Source organism: Lepus europaeus, chromosome X (genome assembly GCF_033115175.1).
Source record: "Lepus europaeus isolate LE1 chromosome X, mLepTim1.pri, whole genome shotgun sequence".
NCBI lineage: Eukaryota > Metazoa > Chordata > Mammalia > Lagomorpha > Leporidae > Lepus > Lepus europaeus.
Window position 1 is genome coordinate 873338 of NC_084850.1, and position 24277 is coordinate 897614.

The 24277-nt window shown below is 58.6% G+C and overlaps 1 protein-coding gene across 2 annotated transcripts; it reads left to right on the forward strand.

The window, feature by feature from the left end:
- Positions 1-1715: 1715 nt before the first annotated feature.
- PDZD4 (PDZ domain containing 4) lies at positions 1716-23254 on the forward strand. Of its 2 annotated transcripts, XM_062183355.1 has the most exons (8): positions 1716-1902; positions 18313-18566; positions 19354-19444; positions 19804-19902; positions 20335-20397; positions 20677-20778; positions 20933-21043; positions 21166-23254. In XM_062183355.1, the coding sequence occupies exons 1-8, from the start codon at positions 1843-1845 to the stop codon at positions 22717-22719; spliced, it is 2334 nt and encodes a 777-aa protein (XP_062039339.1). In that variant the 5' UTR covers positions 1716-1842; the 3' UTR covers positions 22720-23254. The 2 variants fall into 2 exon arrangements, with proteins under 2 accessions (XP_062039339.1, XP_062039340.1); XM_062183356.1 differs by lacking the exons at positions 18313-18566; positions 19354-19444.
- The last annotated feature ends 1023 nt before the right edge of the window (positions 23255-24277 follow it).

Below are 24277 nucleotides of genomic sequence, written 5' to 3' on the forward strand. Positions count from 1 at the left end.
CCTGAGCTCATGCCTGCGGACTCCATACCAGGAAACACAGGTGGCCACCACATGGCAGCCCCCTCGGGGGAGGGGACATTGGTGAGGGGAGACCCTCCCAGGAGCAGCACGCTCACTTGTCCATTCTGTGCAGGGAGAAATGGCCCGAGATAAGGGCACTGGGCACAGTAAGTTTGGCCAGCAAACAGAAAAGGCTTGGAGTAGAGGTGCCCAAGTGCCATCGCAAAGCATGCTCTGCCAGGGGAGCCCAACAAGGCCAGGGCGGAGGGTGGCTGTGGTGGAAGGGCTGGAGGCCAGGCTGACATTGGCACTGCCGCCATTCCATGTCCCACCCACTGCCGGCGGTGACCCATGCTGAACCCTCAATGTGACAGCATTCCTCAAGGAGACCAGCGGGACCATTTGGTGGCAGGTTGAAGTTGGCACAGCAGCCCCTGTCTGCAGATCCCTGACCCCTGATCTCTGAGAGTCAGGTAGGAAGGAAGGGCTTTAGGGGCGCCTGTCCCCCGGCAGGGCAGTCTCCCAGGCACCTCTTGGGGACCCCTGCTCTCCACCCGCCGCTGCTGCTTTCCAGGCAAAGGCCCTCTCCCTCCAGACTCATCCAAATAGACTGCAAGGCTGTGGGAGAGAAGAGGCAGAGACAGAGAGATGGCCAAAGCAGGTGCCACCCCCACCCCCACCCCCGCACCTGAACGGCGTGGACAGTTCTCTGCACCTCCCCACGCCACGCTCTCCCTCTTTTCTCTAAACAAAGGTGTCCATTTCAGACTCAGCGAGGGAATGGCTGAGTTGAGGGAGGCAAGCGCTCATTAAGGAGAAGCCAGAGGGAGCAGTAGTGGCTTCTGCGTCCAAGGCGCTGGCAAGGGCTGAAATCTCGTCCCCCTTCCGAAGCCCCGAGGTCTCTTGGGGATCCGGGGGGCAGTTCCTCCCAACAGGACCCCTCTGTCTCAGAGCTGCACCTTGCAGGCGACAGGTCCAGCGTCAAGCGCAGCCGGAGCGGACGGCAGGGGTCGTAGGGTGCCAGGGGCTCGCCCGTCAGCTCTCATCAAAGGTCCTGCCCTGGGCTTCCCGCGCCATCTCCCGTGGCTTCTGCAGCCCCCGGCCGCTCCCGCCCCCACCCAGCCCGGCTCCACTCCCCCGCGCGCGTGCGCCCCGTCCCGCACCCCTCCCCCGCCACCGCCGCCGCCGCTGCCGCCGCCGCCGCGCGCGCGCGTGCCCGCCGTCCCGGGCGGGAGCTGGAGACGGCCGGTGGGCTGCGGGCCAGAGAGCGGGGCGCCGGGAGCGCCGAGAGCGTGGCCGGGCGAGGTGGGAGCGCCGGCGCAGGCCTGGCCGCGGGCGGGGGCCGCCGCCGCGCCGCCGCCCCGCTGTCGGCCCGGCCAGGCCGCGGTGCCAAGCTCAAGGGCCGGGTTCCCAGGTCCAGCGGTCATGGGCGGGAGCCGGAGGCGGCATCGGCAGCGGCAGCGGCGGGCCCCGCGGGCGGGGAGGCGCGCGGCCCACGGCCCCTGAGGGTCCTCGGCGGCCCGGTGCTCCCCCGCGCCTCTTGGGGGTCGTAGCCTGGCAACGCCCGGTGCTCCCGCCCATCCCCCGCTGCCCTTTTTTTCCCCCCCCTGGCCCGGTGCGAGGGAGCATGCCCGCGCCTGGCCTCGGCCATCGAAGAGTTAAGTCGAGGGGCGTGGAGCTGTCCTCCCCTCGGGGGCGAACCCCCCTCCCCCGTTAGCCCCCCCCCTCCCCGTTGCGCTAGGGTATGGCCCCCGGGCCCGGCCCGGGACCAGAGGTCCCGCGCACGGGCCAGTGAAAGCGTCTTCCCGTTCCCGCCCTCTTCCTTCCTCGCCGGCCAGCACCATGGGATGTAATATGTGCGTGGTCCAGAAACCGGAGGAGCAGTACAAAGTGATGCTTCAGGTAGGGAGGCTGGGCCGCTGGCGCTGGGGGGCGCGGCCCCGCTGGGGAAGGGGCAGGCTCCGTGGGTAGGGCTGGGCGCAGTCCCGGCAGCCAGCGTGGGTGGGCAGGAGGGCTTGAGGTGGAAAATGTAGGGAACAATCCTCACCCTCAAATTCTGGGTTTGCTGGGTGTTGCCCCTCCGTGGGACCCAACCACAGATGGGGGAACTCAGTGGGGGTGGGAGAGGGAGGCACGGCACCCTGACTTGGGCACCCTCAGAAGATTGGGACACGAGCCCCGTGTCCAGATCAGCCCGGAATGGGAAGTTGGGATCGCACTGGTTGGGGTGTGCTGCGTTCCTGGGCCCTAGAGCCAGGATGCGCCTTGTGGCCAGCGCCAGAGCGGGATGGAGGTTGCATAGCAACGGGTTCCTTCCCAGCACAAGTCCTCCCCGCTGGACCCAGGGCAGAGGAGGGAGCTGGGAGCCTGCGGAGCTGGGGGCGGCTGAATGTTGGTCCCAGCGGGCCAGGGAGGGGTGGGTGCTCCCTTGGGCACTCACTGCTGGGATGGCAGACTCCCAGACCCTTGCGTGTCTTGGGTGAGAGGGTGCCACCAGGGTTGGCGAGGAGGGCAGCCTGTGGGCAACAGTGCCTGGCCAACCTTCTGTCGGTCCCGCCTTGGGGGGCGTGCACCCAGCGAGTGGTGTGTCACCCCTGGGGGAGGAGATGCCAAGCCCGGATCCTTGGCCCTGCCACCTAGCCCCACAGCCCTGAGTGGGGTTTCCTTGCCTGTATGTGGCGTGACTACGTGAGTGCGTGCCTGTGCCCCGTCTGTGTGTGTGTGGAGGCTCCCCCAGCCCCGCACGTGTGTACTTTCTGTGTGCGCTCTGCGAGCTGTCTAGAGAAATGTCCCGGATGGTGTGGACTGAGACCCACTCGTGGCAGGAGGAGGGAGGTCAAGGTCAGAGGGAGTCCGGACCCAGGAGCAGACAGGGGCACAGACAGGTATGCATTTAGTGGTTCTGGCTTCAAGTTCCCAGTTGATGGCTCAGGATGAAGGAACAAGTGCGTGGTGGAGTGATGTTGGCTGGGGAAAATGGGGAGGCTTCTAGTCCAAGAGGGGCACCCCTGAAGACATCACCTGGGGCAAGGGGGGCGAGAATCGGAGGAAAGGGGGCAGGGAGGGGTATAAATCTCGCCCCAGTCTGGCTGCGTTTCTCATCTCCTCTCCTGCTGCCTGCCCTCTGAACCCCCCCCCGCCCCCGCCCCACGCCCCCCTGTCCGACCCTTGCAGTTTCCCGGATTGACCTGGCTGCAGCCCAGAGGGCCTCGTGCAGAATCTGCCTTGGGTTCAGGGGTGGCTGGTGGGAGGTGGGTTGGGCCAGTTACTTGATGGCAATTCCAGATCCCATTCTCACTGCTTCCTTCTCTGGACTCCAGTGCAGCTGTCTTCTTTGAAATATTACAATTTCTTACAAAATTTATCAGCGAGACAGAGAGAACAAGCTGCCCTTGGCTGGTACACTCTGCAGAGGCCTGCGATGGCCAGTGCTGGGCCAGGTCACACCTGGGAGCTGAGTGCAGGTCTCCCACGTGGGCAGCAGGGACCTAACTGCTTGAGCCACCCCTGCTGCCTCCCAGGAGCCAGAACATTGATGTGGGACACGAGCATCTTAACCAGGCTAAACACCTGCTGGAATGCAGCAGTCTTGACTTCCTTGGGGAAGCGTTGGCATGCTGCTTCATTTTTGGCTGACTTTCAGGGACCTGTGGAAAGGAAAGAGCACCCATGGCTGGGACAGGATGCTGGCAACTCCCACGGCAGTAGGGGCAGGGTGGGGGGGCTGGGGCTGCCTTTGGGGAGGTTCCATGTGGGAAGAGGGCCTGAAGTGCACCTGGGTGGGAGAGTCCCCTCTACTTACTGAAAACACAACTCCAAATGGCAGACAGGATGAAGTTTTATTTATTGGTTTATTTCTTAATGATTTATTTATTTATTTATTTGAAGTGCAGAGAGAGAGAGAAAGAGATCTTCCATCCACTGCTTCACTCCCCAAATGGCTGCCATAGCCAAGGCTGGGCCAGGTCACAGTCAGGAACCAAGAACTCCACCCGGGTCTCCCATGTGGGTGCAGAGGCTCAAGCAATTGAGCGATCCTCCATCACTTTCCCAGGCACATTAGCAGCTAGCTAGATCAGAAGCAGAGCAGCTAGGACTCCAATATGGTGTGCAGGCATAGCAAGCAGTGGCTTAACCTGCTGTGTCTCAGCACCTGCCCTGGCTACAGTTTTAAAAGCAGAGCTATGGGGCCAATGCTGTGGCATAGCGGGTAAAGCTGCCACCTGCAGTGCCGGCATCCTATATAGACATCGGTTCAAATCCCAGCTGGTCCATTTCCGATCCAGCTCTCTGCTGTGGTCTGGGAAAGCAGTGGAAGATGGCTCAAGTGCTTGGGCCCCTCACTCACATGGGAGACCTGGAGGAAGCTTCTGGCTCCTGGCTTCGGATCGGTGCAGCTCCAGCCATTGCAGCCAATTGGGAAGTGAACTAGCAGATGGAAGATCTCTCTCTCTCTCTCTCTCTCTCTCTCTCTCTCTCTCTCTGTAACTCTGACTTTCAAATAAATAAATAAATCTTTTTTTTAAAAAAAAAGTGGAGCTGTCCTTTAAAATTAAGGGGGACAAGCAGATGGAGAGCAATGGAAACCTTTAGACAGCCCAGGCCACCAGGGAGAGAGCTTCCTTCCCGTACCTGCAGCCCGCTCCGCTCTTGGCAGGGGAGAGGCCACTTTTGCTGCTGGAGCCCGGTCAGCTTCCTGGACGATGTGCCCAGCTCGAGCTCCCCCCCTTCCCCGGGCTCTTCCCCCTGTCTCCCTGAGGGAGCTCATCCACAGGCACAGGAAAAGGTGGTGCAGTCCACGGGACGGACTTGTACCAGAGCCAGAGAGGCCTGGGACCCTTGCCCACCGCCAGGTCAGCAGCCCTCAAACCTCTAGCCTAGCCTTAAGCTGCAGAGCCTTTCCCCCGCAAGTGCTGCTTGGGCCTGGCATGTGGCCCAGCACGGCCCCTGTCATTGCCTCAGCTCACATACCAGCTCCAGCCTCCTGGGAGGCAACACAGGCTGGCTCAAGGGGTTGGGTTGAGTTCCACGGTTCCTGGGGCTCCTGGCTTGGTGGGGCCCCAGCTGTTGCAGGCGTTTGGTGAATGATCCAGTAGGTGTCTATCTGTCTGTGTCTCTTTCTCTGCCCATAAAATAATCGGTGGCTACTTTTTTGAGCTATATTTACCATAGCATACAGTTTACCCTTTCCAAGTGTACACATTGGTGTTTTGTTTTTTTTAGTATATCACAAAATTATGGGACTGTCACCACTAATTCCAGAACATTTCATCACCTTAGAAAGAAACTCTAATGTGCCTGGGAGAAGCAGCCAGAGATCAGGTACCAGGGCCACCCATATAGGTGACTTGGATGGAGTTCTGGTCCCAGCCTCGCTGGTGCAGCCATCTGGGGAGTGAATGAGCAGATAGAAGCTTTCTTTCTCTCCCTGTCTCTCCCTCTCTTTCTGCCACTGTGCCTTTCAAATGAATGAATGAAATCTTTTTTTGAAAAATTCTGGAATCCTTAGGAATAAGTTTCCCAAGCTTCCCAGCCCCACAAGAGCCTGGCAACAGCCAAACCACTTTCTGTCTCTTGGCGATTTGCCTATTCTGGATATTTCCTCTGAAGGAAATCATACAACATAGGACCCTGTGAGTCTGGCATCTTTTCGCACCATGTTGTCAAGTTTCATGCTATCTGTAGCATGCCTCAGTGCTACATGTTCCTTGCTGATGGTAGTCCATTGTATGGGGTACCACATACTATTTTCTTATGAGCTGATGGGCATCTGGATCATTTCCACCTGTTGGCTGTTGGGAATAATGCTGCTGAGTTCCCACTTCCCATGTTTTTGTGGCTACACGTGGGAATGGAATCGCTGGATCACGAGGCGATTCTGTCATTGTTCTCCGCAGTGGCTGTGCCACTTTCCATTCTCCCTAGCACAGTATGAGGATTCCAACTTCTCCATGTCCTTGCTGACACTTGTTCTTTTCTGGCTGTTTCTGAAGCCAGGAGCCAGGAATTCCATCTGGGTCCCCCACGGGGCATCAGGGGCCCAAGGACGTGGGCCATCTTCTACTGCTTTCCCAGGCCACAGCAGAGAGCTGGATCAGAAGTGGAGCAGCTGGGACTCGAACTGGCACCCATGTGGGATGCCGGCACTGCTTAACCCGCTACGCCACAGCGCCGGCCCTAGCACAGTGCTTTAAGCCTCCACCCGCAATGCCAGGAAGTTGGCTCTGAGGCGGAACAGCCCAGGCTTGAAGTGGTGCTCTGATGCGGGATGTAGTGTCACAAGCACCAGCTTAACCCACTGGGACACAACTCTGCCGCTGCTCGCTCGCCGCCCCCCCACCCCGCGCTGAAGTAAACTGGACGTGTGAGGCCTGTGACTTTGTACATTTTTCTTTTCAAGATTGTTTTGCGTATGCTGGGTTCTTTGAGCTTCCACATGAGTTTTAGGATCAATTTGTTAATTTCTGGAAAGTAAGCTGGGATTTTGATAGAAATTGCATTGATTGGGTGACTTTCCAGTTGTTCAGGTCTTCTTGAACTTCTTCCAGCAATATCTGGTACTTCTGTTACATTTATTCCATAGTTTAATTCTTATGATGCTATTGTAAACGGAATTATTTTTGTTAACTTCATTTTTGGTTTTCTGATTGCCATTGTATAGAGTGATAATTCATGCTGTATCCTATAATCATACAAACCTCACGTATTAACTCTGATAATGGTCTTTTAGTGGTTTCCTCAGAATTTTCTGTATTGTAGGATCATGGCATTGGTGAATAGAGCCTTTTTCATCTTAATTTTGAATGTGGATGTGTATTTTTTTAAAAAAATATTTAATTTGGGGCCAGCACTGTAGTGTAGAGGGTAAACTTCCGCCTGCAGTGCTGGCATCCCATATGGGTGCCGGTTCGAGTCCTGACTGCTCCACTTCCAATCCAGTTCTCTGTCATGGCTTTGGAAAGCAGTAGAAGATGGCCCACATCCCTGGGCCCCTGCACCCGCATGGGAGACCCGGAGGAAACTTCTGGTTCCTGGCTTTGGATCGGCACAGCTCTGGCCATTGTGACCAGCAGATGGAAGACCTCTCTCTCTGCCTTTCCTTCTCTCTGTGTAACTTTCAAATAAATAAATAAATCTTTTAAATATTTATTTTATTTATATGAAAGGCATGTGGACAGAGAGGAAGAGATCTTCCATCTACTGATTCACTCCTCAAATGGTTGCAATCACCAGAGCTGGGCTGGTTTGGAGCCAGGAGCTTCTTCCGGGGCTCCCACATGGGTACAGGGGCCCAAGCACCTGGCCATCCTCTGCTGCTTCCCCAGGCACATTAGCAGGGAGCTGGATGGCACACGGAGCGGCTGGAACTCGAACCAGTGCCACAGTGGTAACCCTCCCCCAACCTGGATGCTTTGTATTTCTTCCTTTACCAATGTGCCCAGTGCCTGCAGCACAATGCGAGAGCGGGCATCCTTGCCTTGTTTCTGATATGAGGGAGGCAAGCGCGTTCCTCACCCCGAAATCGGAAGTGAGCCTGCGTTTTTCCTAGAGCGTTGTGAGGTGGAGTGTTCCTGTCTTCAAGCCTTGTTGGATTTTGTCAAATGCCTTTTTGGTGGCTATCGAGGCCATCACCTGGTTTTGTTCTTCTAGCTCACTGATCCAGCCTACCGCAGGCACTGGGGGGTGCTGCAGAACTTCAGCCCCATTTCGCACTTCCAGTCCTGGTCTCCTGGCTCACTTAATAGGTGAGGGGTTACAGTAGCAGGTCGGCTAGGAAAACAACGGCCGGTAAGCTGCTGCCTGCGACTCTGGCATCCTGTCTGGATGCCGTTGAGTCCCATCTGTTGCACTTCTGATCTGGCTCCTTGCTAATGCACTGGGAAAGCAGTGGAAGATGGCTCAAGTGCTTGGGCCCCTGCACCCGCATGGGAGACCTGGAGGAAGCTCCTGGCTCCTGATGCCCCTTCCTCTGTGTCTGACCAGTGTACACTGGCTGTCCTCCCTGACACTCTTGCCTGGGTGGACTGCACTCCTCGTGGGGCTGCTGGAACCCGAGGAGCAGGCCAGTGGGGAGGACACCTCTCCCGCCCTCTGGGCAGTCCCCCAGGGGTTGTTTCCTTAGCATCTACTTGCTGAGGCCCCACTGTGCAGCCCTGTCACAAGTGCTGGGGGCGGCAGGGGGACACCCAGACCCCACTCCCAGGGGTTGGGGGTTTCGGTGTGTGACACACTCTGCTCCACCTGCCCTGCCAGCACCTAGTGCAGTGCGTGGCACCAGAGGCCAGGAGAAATGCATGCTGTGGTGGAGACAAGTGTGGGGGGGTGCTGAATTCGGACAGCTGCAGCGTGTGGCTCTTAGGCCACTTTGGGAAAAGAGCTACGCAGCCACACATGCACGTCCCAAAGGGGAAAGTCCGCTGCTGCTAGCGCTCAGCCGCACGCCAGTGAAGGCAGTGGAACGCTGTGGTGATGCCAAGGGAGGCAGCTGGCTCCAGCCCTCACTCACTGCTGTGGGGCCAGGGCAAGTCACTGAAAGTGTTGCTGGCTTAGGGCCTCATTTTCCTCACCTGTTAAATGGGAATGAATGGGGTGATTGGAACAAAGTCAGCAGACTGCAACCCCTGGATTCTCACTTTGGGGAGGGTAGTATTGCTACTGCGTGGCTGTTCAGTGGGTCGCTGTGGGTGGAAAGTGGCTGGAGGGGGCTGGCGCTGTGGTGTAGTGAGTAAAGCCGCCCCCTGCAGTGCAGGCACCCCCCCCCCCCCATATGGGTGCCGATTCTAGTGCCGGCTGCTCCTCTTCCAATCCAGCTCTCTGCTATGGCCTGGAAAAGCAGTGGAAGATGGCCCAAGTCCTTGGGCCCCTGCACCCACTGGGGAGACCCGGAAGAAGCTCCTGGCTGCTGGCTTCAGATCAGCCCAGCTCCGGCCTGGGGAGTGAACCAGTGGATGGAAGATCTCTCTCTCTCTCTCTCTCTCTCTCTCTCTCTGTGTGTGTGTGTGTGTGTACCTCTCTCTGCAACTCTGTCTTTCAAATAAATAAAATAAATATTAAAAAAAAAAAAGCAAGTGGGCAGAGCAGCCTTCCGCGTGCTCATGTGACAGCGCCCAGGGAGAGCGCAATGTTCAGTGTTTGTTCGGAAGCAGCAGTGCAGGTGAAGAGCCCTTGAGTAGCAAAGTGGAAGGTGTGAGCTGGGAGCTGGACAGATAGGCTAGTGCACGGCCTGGAGGACAGGCTGTGGCGCCCCTCTCCCCCTGCGTTCTGCCTGGCCGTGCTGCACCAGGCGCTGCCTCAGCACTTGGTTGCCTTTTGCTCTGATCCAGTGGGCCAGGGTGGGCTCTCGGGTCCTGTGTGTCCGCTGCCCTGCAGAGCGAGGGCCTCACATAGGCACTTGGGCTCCATCAGAGCACTATCAGCTGCACATTTAAACTCTGGGACATAGTTCTGGGTTAAAGGGGCGTGGAGAGCTAACAGCGGGTCTCCTAGCTGAGTGCCTGCTTGGCTTGATGCACAGCTCCAGCGCTGACTCCATCCTCCTGCTAATGCACACCCTGGCGAGAGACCGGAATGGACTCCCTCGCTTTAGCCTTAGCCACAGCCAAGACAGGCACCTGTGAGCCAGCAGATGAGCGCTCTCCGACCCCTCCCCCACCCCGTGCCCAGCCCCCCCCCCCCCCCCCACTCCGCTGACTTTTTATTTCTTAAAATCCCGAGGGTGTCAGTGTTGTGGTTTCGGGGAGGATGGGCATAAATGCTTCTTCAAGTACGGGTGTGTGCCGAGCAGACCAGCAGAGCTGGGGGCAGGGAACAGCCGGAGCTGGGAACCTTCTTTCCCAGCCTCAGCTTTTCTCATCTGCGGAGTGGGTTTCGGGACGCACCCCCAGCACCTGCCCCTAGAGTCACACCAATGAGAGGGAAAGGGACCTTCCTCCTGGTCACACAGGAAGTCGCAGGCCTAGGCTCTTTTCTCGGCTTCCTCTCCCCGCTTCCCGCCTTCCCGCGGACTCGGAATGCAGTGAGAGGGCTTCCAGTCGCGCCACGCGCAGTTGTACGCGTCCGCGGTGCGCGGGATGCGGGATGTGTGGGGAGATCTCTGGAACAGGGGCTGGGGTCTGAACCCAGCCCTGGCTGGGGAGACGGGGAAGGCAGGCCTTGGGGCCCCCGAGGCGGCAGCGGCATCGGCTGGAGGCGAGCGGGACCAGCTCCCTGCTCCCGCCGGCACCGCACCGCTGCCGCCGTGCGTTCTTTGTCTGCGGTTCCGGGCTCCGGGGGGCGGGGCGAGCGCCACTGGAGCCCCGCCTTCCGCCGCCAAACCCTCTGGCTCTCTCTGGCCTTGGGAATTTTTTCTCGTGCCTCCAAAGAAACAATGCACTCCCGCATCCCCAAGCTACATCTCCAACTGCCCTCAGCCTAGGGTCTGCAAAAGTTCCCGAAGGCATTGTATTTTCTTTCTTTCTTTTTTTTTTTTTGTATTTTTATTTATTTTCATTTCTTTGAAAGGTATAGACATGATAGACACAGGGACAAGGGAGCAGCCAGGGCTGGGCCAGGTTGAAGTCAGGGGCTTGGAACTCAATCTTGGTTTCCTGTGTGGGTAGCAGGGACCCAAGGACTTGCCATCACTGCAGCCTTCCAGGATGTACGTTAGCAAGAAGCTGGATGAGAATCCAGCATGAGCACGCCGAGCCACAGGACACAGGCATCTCAAGCAGCCGCTTAACCCCTGTGCCAAACACCTGCCCCATCTCATCATTTCTTTTAAAGATTCATTTATTTTATTTGGAAGTCAGAGTTACACAGAGCGAGAAGGAGAGGCAGAGAGAGAGAGAGGTCTTCCATCTGCTGGTTCACTCCCCAATTGGCTGCAATGGCCGGAGCTGCACCAATCCAAAGCCAGGAGCCAGGAGCTTCTTCCAGGTCTCCCACGTGGGTGCAGGGGCCCAAGGACTTGGTCTATCTTCTACTGCTTTCGCAGGCCATAACAGAGAGCTGGATCAGAAGTGGAGCAGCTGGGACTAGAACTGGCACCCATATGGGATGCTGGCACTGCAGGAGGCGCCTTTATCTGCTATGCCACAGCACTGGCCCCCTCATCATTTCTTTTCTTTCTTTTTTTTTTTGACAGGCAGAGTTAGACAGTGAGAGACAGAGAGAAGGTCTTCCTTTCCATTGGTTCACCTCCTAAATGGCCGCTACGGCCAGAGCTGCACTGATCCGAAGCCAGGAGCCAGGTGCTTCCTCCTGGTCTCCCATGCGGGTGCAGGGCCCAAGCACTTGGGCCATCCTCCACTGCCTTCCCAGGCCATAGCAGAGAGCTGGACTGGAAGAGGAGCAACCGGGACAGAACTGGCGCCCCAACCGGGACTAGAAGCTGAGGTGCTGGCGCCGCAGGTGGAAAATTAGCCTAGTGAGCCACGGTGCTGGTCTCTCATCATTTCTTAAATGAGGAACAGTTCCTAGCTGAATTCCACGACTACAGGGGACATGATCAAGCTGCTTTGGTGGCTTGGATTGGGGACAGGGTGTAGCTAGAGTGCAGGCTGGAGTGACACACACCCACGGGCTGTCTCCATCCCGCCCACGAAGCCTTCCTCCTCAAGCCCTCCTCTCTTCTGGAGGGACACCTGTGTGGCTGGGCACTGGGCAGCAATTGTTATTGCGGTAAAACATCCAGAGCATGAAATTTCCCCGTGGGTGACATCTAGTCCATTCACTATCTACAGCAACAGGGACACTCACACCAGGAAGAAGGCACCACCCCGTGCTGCCAGTCTCTGGCATCCATTAGTCTGCTCTGTCTCTGTGGATTTGTCTAGTGTGGGCATTTCTTATAAATGGAATCTTACAATCTGTGGCCCCGTTTTCAGTCTCTTCAAGGTGCAGCATGTATCTTTTTTTTTTTTTTTTTTTGGACAGGCAGAGTGGACAGTGAGAGAGAGAGAGAAAGGTTTTCCTTTTGCTGTTGGTTCACCCTCCAATGGCCGCTGCGGCTGGCGCGCTGCAGCCGGCGCACCACATTGATCCAATGGCAGGAGCCAGGTGCTTCTCCTGGTCTCCCATGGGGTGCAGGGCCCAAGCACTTGGGCCATCCTCCACTGCCTTCCCGGGCCATAGCAGAGAGCTGGCCTGGAAGAGGGGCAACCGGGACAGAATCTGGTGCCCCAACCAGGACTAGAACCCGATGTGCTGGCGCCGCAAGGCGGAGGATTAGCCTAGTGAGCTGCGGTGCTGGCGAGCATGTATCTTTAAAAAACATTTTCTATTTATTTTCATTTTATTTCCAAGGCAGAGAGACAGACAGACAGATGGAGACGGATCTGCCATCCGCTGGTTCACTAACCAGCAGCCCAGAACTCCATTCCAGTATTCTGTGTCAATGGCAGGGACTCAAGTACTTCAGTCACCATCCACTGCCTCCCAGGGTGAGCATTGGTAGGCAGCTGGATTGGAAGTATGGAGCTAGAACTTGAACCCAGACCGCTGTGGTGGGGGGTGCAGGCATCCCAAGGGGTGACTGAAGCACCATGCCACGTGCCTGTCCCGGGACCTCATGTCCCCCTGTGTGCGGACATTCGGGCCGCTCCCAGGTCTTGGCTGTTCTGCACAGCGCTGCTGCGAACATTTGTGTACAAGTCGCTGTCTGAGTGTCTCTTCTCAGATCTTTGGGGACTGCTGGGTCACACACAACAGCTCTGTGTTTAACCTCTTGAGGAGCTGCCAGACTGTTGCGTGGCGGCTGCCCCAGTTTTCAGTCCCCCCACCAATGTGAGAGGGTGCTACTGCCTCCACATCCTCCCCGCCACTGCGTGGCTTCGTCTGCAGGATTGCAGCCAGCTCTGGGTGTACTGTGGTGTCTCAGTGTGGTTTTGACGGGCACTTCCTTGGTGATTCGTGATGCTCAGCACCTTTTTCCTGTGCTTATTGGGTGTCAGGGTTGAGGCCTCCCTGGCCTTGGTCCCCAGCCCAGTAGCAGCTCTGAAACAAACGGACTGACCACACCCCACTGGCTGCATTGCCGTCCCCAGGGTTAGGAGTTGTGTTCATCTCTCTTCAGCAAGGCTTTCTAGGTGCCCAGTCATCCCAGCCCGGGGCATCACCCGGGCCACTCCGGTTGCTCGTGGTGCTCCTGTGAGAAGTCCCCAGCGTGGCTGCCTTCTTGTCGTCATTCAGCTCCCTGCCCACTTGCTGCAGCCCCAGGATGCAATCTGGAATGGCCTCATTATAAAAGCTATGCTCATGGCAGGAAATGCTATAAAGAAGAATAGAGAAGAGGAAGTCATCTACAAATACTGGGTTTTTTTTTTTTAAGATTTATGTTTTTATTTATTTGAAATGCAGAGTTACAGAGACAGGAGGGAGGGAGGGGAGAGAGAGAGAGAGAGAGAGAGAGAGAGAGAGAGAGAATCTTCCATGCACTGATGTACTCCCCAAGCGGCTGCAATGGCTGGGGCTGGGCCAGACTTAAGTCAGGAGCCAGGAGCTTCTTCCAGGCATCCCACATGGGTGCAGGGGCCCCAAGGACCTGGACCATCTTCCGCTGCTTTCCCAGGTGCATTAGCAGGGAGCTGCAACGGAAGTGGAGCAGCCAGGTCTTGAACCTGCGCCCATAAGGGATGAAAGCATCACGGATGCAGGCTTAATCTGCTACCCCATAATGCTGGCCCCACCTACAAATACTATTGTCCACTGATGAATTTCTTGCCATTTTTAATAAAGTAATGTGTCTGATTCATACAGCCATACGATATGCACGTGCATATGTAATGTGTGCATCAGTGAGAAAGCCTTTCAAGAACCCCAGAGCCCATTGTGCCCGGAGCCAGTGCATCTGCAGACGGGGGAGGCGCCTGTGAGCTCCCACACCCTCCCTGCCTGCAGCAGGTCCTCTCCCATATGTGCTTCACATTTTATCATGACACTTTTCCTAGGATTGCAAACATGCTTTCAAGAACAATGTAGCCAGAGTTTAAAAATCTTTGGAGAGTAGAAAAAGCCCTCTGAGCTTTCCATTCTCCGTGTCCATCTTGCCCAGCCTCTCTCCATTCACAGATGTGTTTTGTAGGAGAGTTCTCATTGTTCACCTGTTGCTTCATCTCTTTGAGAAACAAGCTTGGTTTTGGAAGGCCGCGTGAGAGGGCAGTGGTACAGGTCCATTAGTTTTACGCTGTGGTAAAGATCATCGCAATGGGTCATTTGACAGGACGTGAAATACTGTGGAATATCATGCAGCCATAAAGGCGGATGCAGTGATGTGAGCGTTTGGTCTGTCTGTTATGACGCCCATTACTCATCTTGGAGCACCAGGTTCTGAGCCCCAGCTCCCGAGTCCACCTTCCTGCCAGTGTGCACCCTGGGAGGCAGTGGTAATAGTTCAAGGACTTGGGCCTCTGTCAACCGCTGGGGAGGCCTGGCCTGGCCCCAGGGAGTAAACCAGTAGATGGGACCTCTGCCTCTGTCACTCTCTCCTCTCCCTCTAGCTCTGTGCCTCTCAAAGAAATTAATGAGTCATCCCGGTAAGCATTATGGTCAGGGAAGAAGCAGTCACAAGAGGCTGTATGTTCTATGAAATGCCTTGAATAGCCAAGTTCATAGAGATGGAAATCAGATTAGTGGGTGTCAGGAGCTGGGGCCTTGGAGAATGGGGACTGACTGCTTTATGGGTATAGGTCGCCTTTGGAGTGTTGGAATGTTCCAGGGTCAGGTGGTAGGGATGGGCGCATAGCATTGGGACTGCACTAAGTCCTCTGAATTCTAGCACTTTTAACTGGTTACCTGTGTGCTCCGTACACTTACCACAATAATAACAAGTGTTTTAAAAAGCTGCTTTGGACATCCTTCTGATTAAGTGATTGTTATATTTTGGGCTAAGTGACTTGGAGCAAATTCCCTGGGCTCAGAATCAGATGAAGAGGGGATCTAGAAAGGAGACCCAGGGCAGTGAGGCAGGACTTTCAGGTATGGGAAGTGTTGGAGGATCAAGTGGATTCCTTCTGGATTGTTCCAAAAGAGGTACGTTGCACTTGATGAAGGAAACATTTTTTTTAATAGCGAGTGTTTTCTGACAATGGGCTTGCTTCGCAAATCCCAGTTTCCCCAGTACTAGAGGCAAGGCGGATTCCTTGCGGATTGTTCCAAAGGAGGTAGGTTTGCACTTGATGAAAGAGACTTCTTTGAAATTGTTTTCCGATGACAGGGTCCAGGTCTCGAGTGCTGCCCGTGCCACCCTGGCAGCTGGGGGCCCCTCCATGGTCTTCTCCATTGCTGCCCTGAGCACTTTGACCTTGTGCTGGTCCTCTCGGGGCAGAAGTGCCAGTGAATGTGCTCGGCCAAGGTGTTGGATGAATTGTCTTGCCGGCTCCCTTGTGGCTGTTAAAATGAAGCTGAGGAAGCTCTTGTTTGTGCCTCCCTCCCGGCTCTCCCTGGATGCTTGCTGTCACTTCCCGGTGGCTCCTGACAGTGACTCAGGCTCAGCCAGGGAACTCTGGCCAGGAGCGGGCATGACTGCTGGTGTGGGTGTCTGCACGCCTGTGTCTTCATCATTTGCCTTTGTCACAGAACCTGTTCCTGGAACAAAGTGCAGGGCCCACAGTTACCTGCGGGGGTGGGGGCTGTGGGAGGGTGGTGACAGTGAGACAGTTGGTGACTCCTTCTTGCTTGCAGATGTGTCAGGAGGAAGGGCAGGACGTGACGGATCAGATCAGCTCACATACCAGATTGACAAAGATATGGAGAGCACAGGTGGAGAGAGATGGAGGGGCAGGCAAGGACACAAGCCGTGTGCAAAACAGTGCACTCGAGGGACGGTGGGCACAGTGGTGATGGAATGAGCTTAGCGAGGAGCCCCTCCACTGCCAGCCCACACCCCAGCCCCCCTCCCCCGCAGTGAGGAGGAGCTTCTGCCAGCCAGCTGAGACACTGTGGTTCTGAAGGCCTCCTTGCGGCTGCCCTCTGAGACTCCTCTTAGGCAACCAGCAGCCCCAGCCTGGGCTTCCTGGGCTTGGCGCAGCACGTGGGAAAGTATGGGACACCGCCGGGACGTTGCGCGTGCACTGCCATTGAGCCTCGCTGTAAGAACGAATTAAAGGGGGCTTTGACGCCACCTGTGTACACCCGTCTGCAGCCTTTGCTCAGGCTGCTACCAAGTCGGCAGGAGCTTTCCGTTGTAGGGATCTTCTCCCTCTGAGTTGGAGTGTCCAGAAGTTGTGCATCTTTCCCGTTATTGCTTGCCCTGTTTTGGTCGTTAAGAATTTCTTGTCTGTTGCAATGCGATAAAGATGGTTCTGTTGTCTGCAGAATGAGCCAGTAGGTAGGCAGGGTGAAGGTCAGGGACATTAGCGAGTTTCGGAGCAGGGCGGGGCTCTGGCAGGATGGCAACAGAAGGAGGTAGCTCCTCGTTGCATGCTTGGCCCTGTTAGGAGCAGCCTGACTAGCAGAAGCAGTTCCAGGCCATCACTCTGATGCTCCCTGATCTGAGGTGCAGAGACTGTGCATGTGCCCATCCCCCTCCTGCCGTCCCAGGCCCTGCCAGCGCGCTCTTCCCAGTGTCTGCGCCCAGTTTCCATAGCAACGCTGCTGCTGGGTAACGATTGCAGGGAGAGACATTCCTGTGGTTCTCAGTGTCAGTGGAGCATCCCACTGCGCGGGTTGCCCTGCCCTGGGAATGCAGGAGGTGCGATTCGCCCAGAGACACCTTGAGGTGAAGGTTATGGAATGCAAAGCCCCATGCGGAGCACTTGCCGCTGTCCATGGTGTAAATGCTCCCGCCGTAGCCACCGAATGATGTTACTGAGCGCGCGGTTGGGAAGAGGTGCACCTCCATAATCCTTCAGCTCGCAGACACACTGGATGGGAGTGACCCCAAGAACACATCGCAGACAGCAAGGGGTAGTAAAATCACCAGCCAGGAATGAGGTTTGGGTGCAGTCTGCCTTTGTTCTGAATATCATTCGTTTGGTTGGACGTTTCTATGATTAAAGTGTTGACAGTGGCTGTTTCGCAGATGTCCCAGTGTGTGCTGGCTCCAAGGACCTCTACTGGGCTTCCAGGCCATCCTTCCATCCCTTTGTCTCTGCCTCTGCACTGCCCTTGCACCACTCTCACAGTGAGCGCCTTAGTGGCCGGCAAGTTGCGCTTCCTTTGTACTGTTTGATGTTCTCTAAGAAATTTTCTCTAAGCTGAGCACCGTGGATTATGCACAAGATGAAAATCTGCTGGGAGGCCAGTGCGATGTGGGGCTCTGGGAAGTCTGGAGCTGCCCCGGGGCGTCCCATCTCTGTGCACAGGGCTGGTCTGTTGTGTTGAGGCCATGACCAGATTGTGTAGTCTGACTCGGCATCTCGGAGAGAAATCCGGGGGAGGGAGGTGACGCCACGACAGAGGGTCCTTGTAAACGTCCAAACATTGGGACAAGTCATTAAAGCAGTAAAAGAGCAGTCATGTGGCACAGCTGTCACTGCCCACGGCCTCCTGTACCCCGCCCGCAGTTGGCCCCTGCCCTGGGTGGCAGCATGGGGGTGGCTTCACTCCCACTTCAAAGAAACCTCCTCTCTCTTTTCTTGGCTCTTCCCTTCCTTTGCCCCCTGCACGCCAGGTATCACCTACGTAGGGAGGGCACAGAAGCCTGTGCTGTGGGCTTTGTCATCCACTCCCCAATACAGGCTGCAAGCCACAGGCCATGAATCTGTGGCACATTTGCTAGGTCTGTCTTGGCCATTAGTCATTCTTCGCCACCCCTCCAAGGAGGACCTGCAGTCAACGCAGGCCAGGTGCTATACAAACTGGTGACAGGCTGGCGCCAGCCTTGTGCCCAGGGTACCTTGAAGTCACTGTTGGCTCCATGCACCTGGGGCCATCTGGAGATGGGGACTCTCCCTCTCCTGCCTCCAGACCCCCACCATCCTGCTCTTTGTGCGAAGGTGGTTGGGGTCAGGATGCAGTGGGGACCCACATGAGACACTCAAGAAATGGGGGTGGCCTGAGAGAGGGGCTCAGGGCACAGTGTCTGTCCTCGAGCCCGCGACTGAGTTGTGGTGAAGGCAGTCAAGGGTGGCTGCTGCCGAATGAGGGGCTGAAGGCTGTTCCCCGGGCGGGGGCAGAGCCTCCAGCCCCAGGGCGCAGACTCTGGGTCCCCCTGGCCCTCTGTGAGAAGTGGGGGTTTCCCTGGGCATGAGGGCCCCAAAGGTAGCCAGGGTCAGGGGCAGCCAGCAAACTCTGGCTGAGCAGACCGGGCACTCCCGGCCAGAACTTCGGCTCGGACCTTCAGAGGGGAGGAGCTGCCCTCGCGGGTTCTCACAGAGCGTGTCTCTGCTGCAGGTAAACGGGAAGGAGCTCTCCAAGCTGTCTCAGGAGCAAACCCTGGAGGCCCTGCGTTCCTCCAAGGAGCCCCTGGTGATCCAGGTGCTGAGACGCAGCCCCCGCCTGCGGGGGGACAGCTCCTGCCATGACCTGCAGCTGGTGGACAGTGGCACTCAGACCGACATCACCTTCGAGCATATCATGGCGCTGGGCAAGCTGCGCCCGCCCACTCCGCCCTTGGGCATCCTGGAGCCGTACGTCCTCTCTGAGCTGTGAGTCGTCCTCAGGAGGGCCCTACGCCGGGCCTCCGGAGAGCCGTCCCCACGTCCTTAGCCTCTGGAGCTGACCGGGGCACCCAAAGCCCAGGTCGTGTGCAGGCTTCTGGCACCAGTCTGGGCACTAGATCTGCCCCACGGCCAATGGGGGGACCGGCCTGTCCAGGAAGCTCACTGCCACAAATGCAGCTTCTTCGGCCAGCTGGCTGGCTGCGGGTCAGGCCCCCGGCTTCTCCTCCATCCTCTGTCCTGTGCCACACCATCGTCTTCTGCCTCCCAAGCATCGCTCTTTGAGTCTCCGTGCATTCCTTGTCTGTCCCATTGCTCCACCTGCTCTGAGCTCCCTCCATCTCTTCGGCTTCTCTCTCAGGCCCACTCGGACGATCGGCCGAGCACCGGCTCATTGTGCCCAACCGCAGGGAGGGCGGGCCTGGGCTCCCCCTCTCTGGTGAGCCCAGCCAGCCCCTGGAGGTGGAGTGGGTCCCCTCTGCTCTGTACAGGTCCCCAGGGCCTGGGTGACCCTCGGGGCATTGCATGAGTGAGGCCAGTGCTGGGCAGGGGAGTCTGATGTGGGGGCTGGGGTGAGGAGAGCCAGGCCCACGGGGGTCCTTGGTGTGGACCCTGTGCACATGCCCGTTGGAGAAGTGCTTTCTGGAGAAAGTAGCTGGGCCACGTGGCCTGGAGTGTGCACCAAGGCCGAGCACAGGGGGACCAGCCAGACAGGGAGCTGGGATGAGGGCACGGGAGGAGCGTATGGCCGGCTGATCCCGCTTCTCCTGGGCAGTCCCCCCATCAGCCATGAGTATTATGACCCGGCGGAGTTCATGGAGGGCGGCGCGCAGGAGGCAGACCGTATGGACGAGCTGGAGTACGAGGTGAGCTGGCCCAGGATGGCCGTTGGCAGCCTCGGGCTCCTGCTGCCCCAGGTGGCTGGGCCTCGTGGCCCTTCCCGGTGTGTGCGTGACTGAGCCAGGGCGGGTATGGGTGAGGCTGCAGTTCGTCTGTGTCGCTGAGTCCGTGTCCCACGCATGTCTGTGTCCTGCGCGTCTTGAGTGTGTCTTGGGCATCTCCTGGTGGGGGAGACCGTCGCACGCACGCGCCACTTGGGATGGTAAGACAGTGAGTCGAGGGGGAGGCGAGGCACCAGTGGGGCGGCCACTGCCGTGGGCCTCCCTGCTCATGGCGTTCCTGGGGCTTTCTGCCCCTGCTTGCTCCCTGGGGCTCCTTGTGGCAGGAGGTGGAACTGTACAAAAGCAGCCACCGAGACAAGCTGGGCCTCATGGTGTGCTACCGCACGGACGACGAGGACGACCTGGGCATCTACGTGGGAGAGGTACGGAGCAGTGCCCGGGCGTGGTCGGGCACAGGGAGCGCCCCCGCACACACTGCCCTAAGCCCATGACCTCTCCCCGTGGCCCACATGTGGCTTGGAGGCCACCCACAGACCGCAGAGGCCAGGGACGGGGGGACTTCAGCTTCAGCGTGTATTCAGCTGCCACATCCCCCTCCTCCTCGGCTCTCCTCGTCTTTGGCAGGTGCATGGCCAAGAGGAAGGATGGGCCCTAGCTCTAGCCTAGTAAAGCTAAGCTGCCTGGTCTGCCAGGGCTGGGGTTTGTAGTGGGGGCAAGCACGCGGCCACCTGCACTTGCCCAGCTCTGATGAAGACCAGGCCTCCGGGCAAAAGGAGCTTATGGGTGAGCAGGCTGCTTCGGGGGCCCTAGGGTGAGGCTGTCCCTCACACCGCCAGGATGCTTGTGTCCTGCAGGTAAATCCCAACAGCATCGCAGCCAAAGACGGCCGGATCCGCGAGGGAGACCGCATCATCCAGGTGAGTGCTGCAGGCTGCCAGCGGCCCGCATCTGTATTGCTCTCCCATCATGAGCTTTGCCTCATGCCACGCAGTCGGCCAGACCTTGACCCTGGGCTGAGCCTCGGCTCAGCTGCCCCAGGTGGCCCCCAGGTGCACGGCCTCTGCTCCTCTCCCGCGGCCGCAGCTGTCCCGGACGGAGCACACAGGTGCTCTGTGTGGTAGCCTGGCTCAGCGTGCTTGGGGCCTGCCCGAGCAGCAGCCCTGGTGTGCTTGCTGACCATTGCTGGCCTGCTACAGATTAACGGTGTGGACGTCCAGAACCGAGAGGAGGCGGTAGCCATCCTGAGCCAGGAGGAAAACACCAACATCTCCCTGCTGGTGGCCCGGCCCGAGAGTCAGGTATTTGGCCTTCAGTCTGGGGAGCTGCCAGTGTCCGTGGACAGGGACCACCCGACACTAGGGGCCAGGCTTAGGGCTTAGGAAGGGGGACCATGGGCTTGTCTGGGAGCACCCTGGAAGCAGTGGGCTCATCATGGCGGCCTTATGCTTGCAGCTGGCAAAGCGGTGGAAAGACAGTGACCGGGATGACTTCCTGGATGACTTTGGCTCTGAGAACGAGGGGGACTTCCGCGCCCGGAAGCTGAAATCCCCTCCCGCCCAGCAGGTGAGGCATGAGGGAGGGGCTCAGTGTGTGCAGGATGGAGGGGGGTTCTCCTTGACAGCCTCAGCCTTGGCCCTGGCTGGAACAACAGCCGAGACCTGAAACCCCTTGGGGTCCTCCTGCAGCCACCGCAGCCCGGAAATGAAGAGGAGAAGGGGGCGCCTGATGGAGGCCCAGGCCTGAGCAACAGCCAGGAGCTGGACAGCGGGGTGGGCCGGACTGACGAGAGCACCCGCAACGAAGAGAGCTCGGAGCACGACCTGCTGGGGGATGAGCCCCCGAGCACCACCAATACCCCTGGCAGTCTGCGCAAGTTTGGCCTGCAAGGGGACGTGCTGCAGAGCCGGGACTTCCATTTCAGCATGGACTCGCTGCTGGCTGAGGGGGCGGGGCTGGCCGGGGGTGACGTGCCGGGCCTCACTGACGAGGAGTACGAGCGCTACCGGGAGCTGCTGGAGATCAAGTGCCACCTGGAGAACGGCAACCCGCTGGGCCTCCTCTTCCCCCGCGCCTCGGGCGGCAACAGCGCCCTGGATGTCAACCGCAACGAGAGCCTGGGCCACGAGATGGCCATGCTGGAGGAGGAGCTCCGGCACCTGGAGTTCAAGTGCCGCAACATCCTGCGCGCGCAGAAGATGCAGCAGCTCCGGGAGCGCTGCATGAAGGCCTGGCTGCTGGACGAGGAGAGCCTCTACGACCTGGCGGCCTGCGAGCCCAAGAAGCGCGAGCTGCCCGACATCTCCGAGCTGCCCGAGAAGTCGGACAAGGACAGCACCAGCGCCTACAACACCGGCGAGAGCTGCCGCAGCACGCCACTGCTCGCCGAGCCCCTGCCCGAGAGCCCGCTGCGCCGGGCCGCGGCCGGCAACTCCAACTTGAACCGGACTCCTCCCGGCCCGCCCGGCCCCGCCCCCACAAAGGCGGCTCCTCCGCAGGGCAGCCCCGCCAAGTTCCGCTCGCTTTCCCGGGATGCCGAGGCGGGCCGCAGACAGCACGCAGACGAGCGGGTCCGCCGGAACCCCAAGATGGGCGTGACCCTGGAGCGCGTGGGCCCCGAAGGCAGCCCTTACCTCTCGCGCCGCCATCGCGGCCAGGGCCAGGAGAGCGAGCAGTATCACAGCTGTGTGCAGCTGGCCCCAGCGCGCGGCCTGGAGGAGCTGGGCCACGGTTCCTTGGGTTTGGCAGGTGGCCCTCGGGTGGGTGGGGTGGCGGCTGCAGCCCCCGAAGCGCCCCGCATGGAGTGGAAGGTGAAGGTGCGCAGCGACGGCACGCGCTACGTAGCCAAGCGGCCAGTGCGGGACCGGCTGCTGAAAGCCCGCGCCCTGAAGATTCGGGAGGAGCGCAGCGGCATGACAACTGACGACGATGCGGTGAGCGAGATGAAGATGGGCCGCTACTGGAGCAAGGAGGAGCGCAAGCAGCACCTGATCCGTGCCCGGGAGCAGCGGAAGCGGCGCGAGTTCATGATGCAGAGCCGGCTAGAGTGCCTGAGAGAGCAGAGCGGCGACAGCAAGGCTGAGCTCAACATCATCGCCTTGAGCCACCGCAAGACCATGAAGAAGCGGAACAAGAAGATCCTGGACAACTGGATCACCATCCAGGAGATGCTGGCCCACGGCGCACGCTCGGCCGATGGCAAGCGAGTCTACAACCCTCTGCTCTCCGTCACCACTGTCTGAGCCGCCCAGCCTGGAGCCTGGCCTGGCTCAGGAGCCTCCTGTGGCCTGGCCCTTCCTCTCCCTTAGAATGTAGTGTGTGTGTGTGTGTGCGCGTGCGCACGCACGCTGTGCTCTCGCACACGCCTGCCTGTCTTTGTGCACAGGACTTAACAAGGAGAAGGGCACCTGTCTTTCTTCCTCTGCCTCCTCCCCAAGCAAGGCACTGGAGGCACACCCATGATGGGTAGCCCTTCAGCTGTGTGTGTTGTGTGTGTGCACACAACACACACCCATGCACACAGAAGCTCTTGCTGCATGGCTGCTTGGAGACAGGGAAGTGGATAGCAAGGAAGCCAGCACCGCCACTGAGCACAGCTTCGCCCCCTGCTGGAAGCCGCAGTCACTTGTAGACAAAGGCAACCCCGATTTTTGTGGTTTTTCTCCCTTTCTGTGCTTGCCGATCGTTGTTTTTCTGTTGTGTGGACCCGCCCTGGGGGTTGGCAGCTCCCTCAGGTGGTCGGACAAAGGTGGAACCCTGAGTGTTGGCTGGGAAGGAGGTGGGGGGAGGAGGAGGGAGGGCGAGGGGTGGGAGGGGAGGGGAGGGGAAGGTGGGAGGAAGGGGGAGCAGCTGTCCTGGAGGCCTGCACTCTTGCCGTGCAGGGATGAGGCTCATCCCTGGAGGCCGCCTCCTCCAGTGAGCGACATAGAGTGAAGCTGCAGGGACACGGGGGGCAATGCGTACCCGAGAAGAAACCACTGCACCCGTGACAGCGCCATCTGGAGGGGCCTCACTTTTGAGTGGCCTGAGGAGGTGCTTGGCTGTCCAGGGCACCTGGAAGCCAAGCTCCATGACCGACACAAGACCTCAAGCCGTGCGGCCTGGAGAGTGGCAGTCACCTGAGTGACAGGAGGGTGGGCCAGCTGGGAGGGAGATGCCCCCAACCCCCTCAGGTTGTACAAGTGTGGGCCCCTTCTGCCTGTGGGCTGTCCCACAGGCTTAAAGAACCTGACTGGAGGCAGACAGGCTGGCCCAGCCCTGCCTCCACCTGCATCTTGAGAATAAAGCAAGCTGCCTTTTTACTCCGTGAAGTCCTGGCCTCTCTGTTTGCTTTTTTTTGGGGGGAGGGTGCAGGGCTGGGGTCAACTGCAGGCTTCCTGTGAGCACTCCGGGACAAGCTGCATCAGTGTCCCTTGTCATTTCTGGGTGTGACCCAGCCATAGGGTGGTGCCCACACGCAGAAGGATGCGAGAGGCCTGCCTCTCCGTGGACACAACTGGCAAGTGGATGGGGCCTGAGGGAGGAGGTTAGAAGCTGCGCTCCCCATGTGGGCGCACCGCTGTGCCTTGCTAGGTAGCGCTGGGCTGCTGCACGTTAGAGCACCCCCTCCCCCAGCCCAGATGGAACAAGCAGAGACCTGTGGGTTCCGACCAGCAACATGTTGATGGGCGGGAATGAAAAATGCAGGACTCCAAGGAGGCTGGGTCTCAAGGGGGTGAAGCCAGGCCACAGGAATGATGGCTCCCCCGACCCCCCATACCAGGGCCTCTCCAGCTGAGGGGACACTCAGGGCCCATAGAG

Coding starts and splice junctions, on each gene's coding strand:
- PDZD4 (XM_062183355.1), top strand. CDS start 1,843: ATGGGATGTAATATGTGCGTGGTCCAGAAACCGGAGGAGCAGTACAAA. Junction 1,903..18,312: donor AGTACAAAGTGATGCTTCAG/GTAGGGAGGCTG, acceptor TCTCTGCTGCAG/GTAAACGGGAAGGAGCTCTC. Junction 20,398..20,676: donor AGGGAGACCGCATCATCCAG/GTGAGTGCTGCA, acceptor GGCCTGCTACAG/ATTAACGGTGTGGACGTCCA.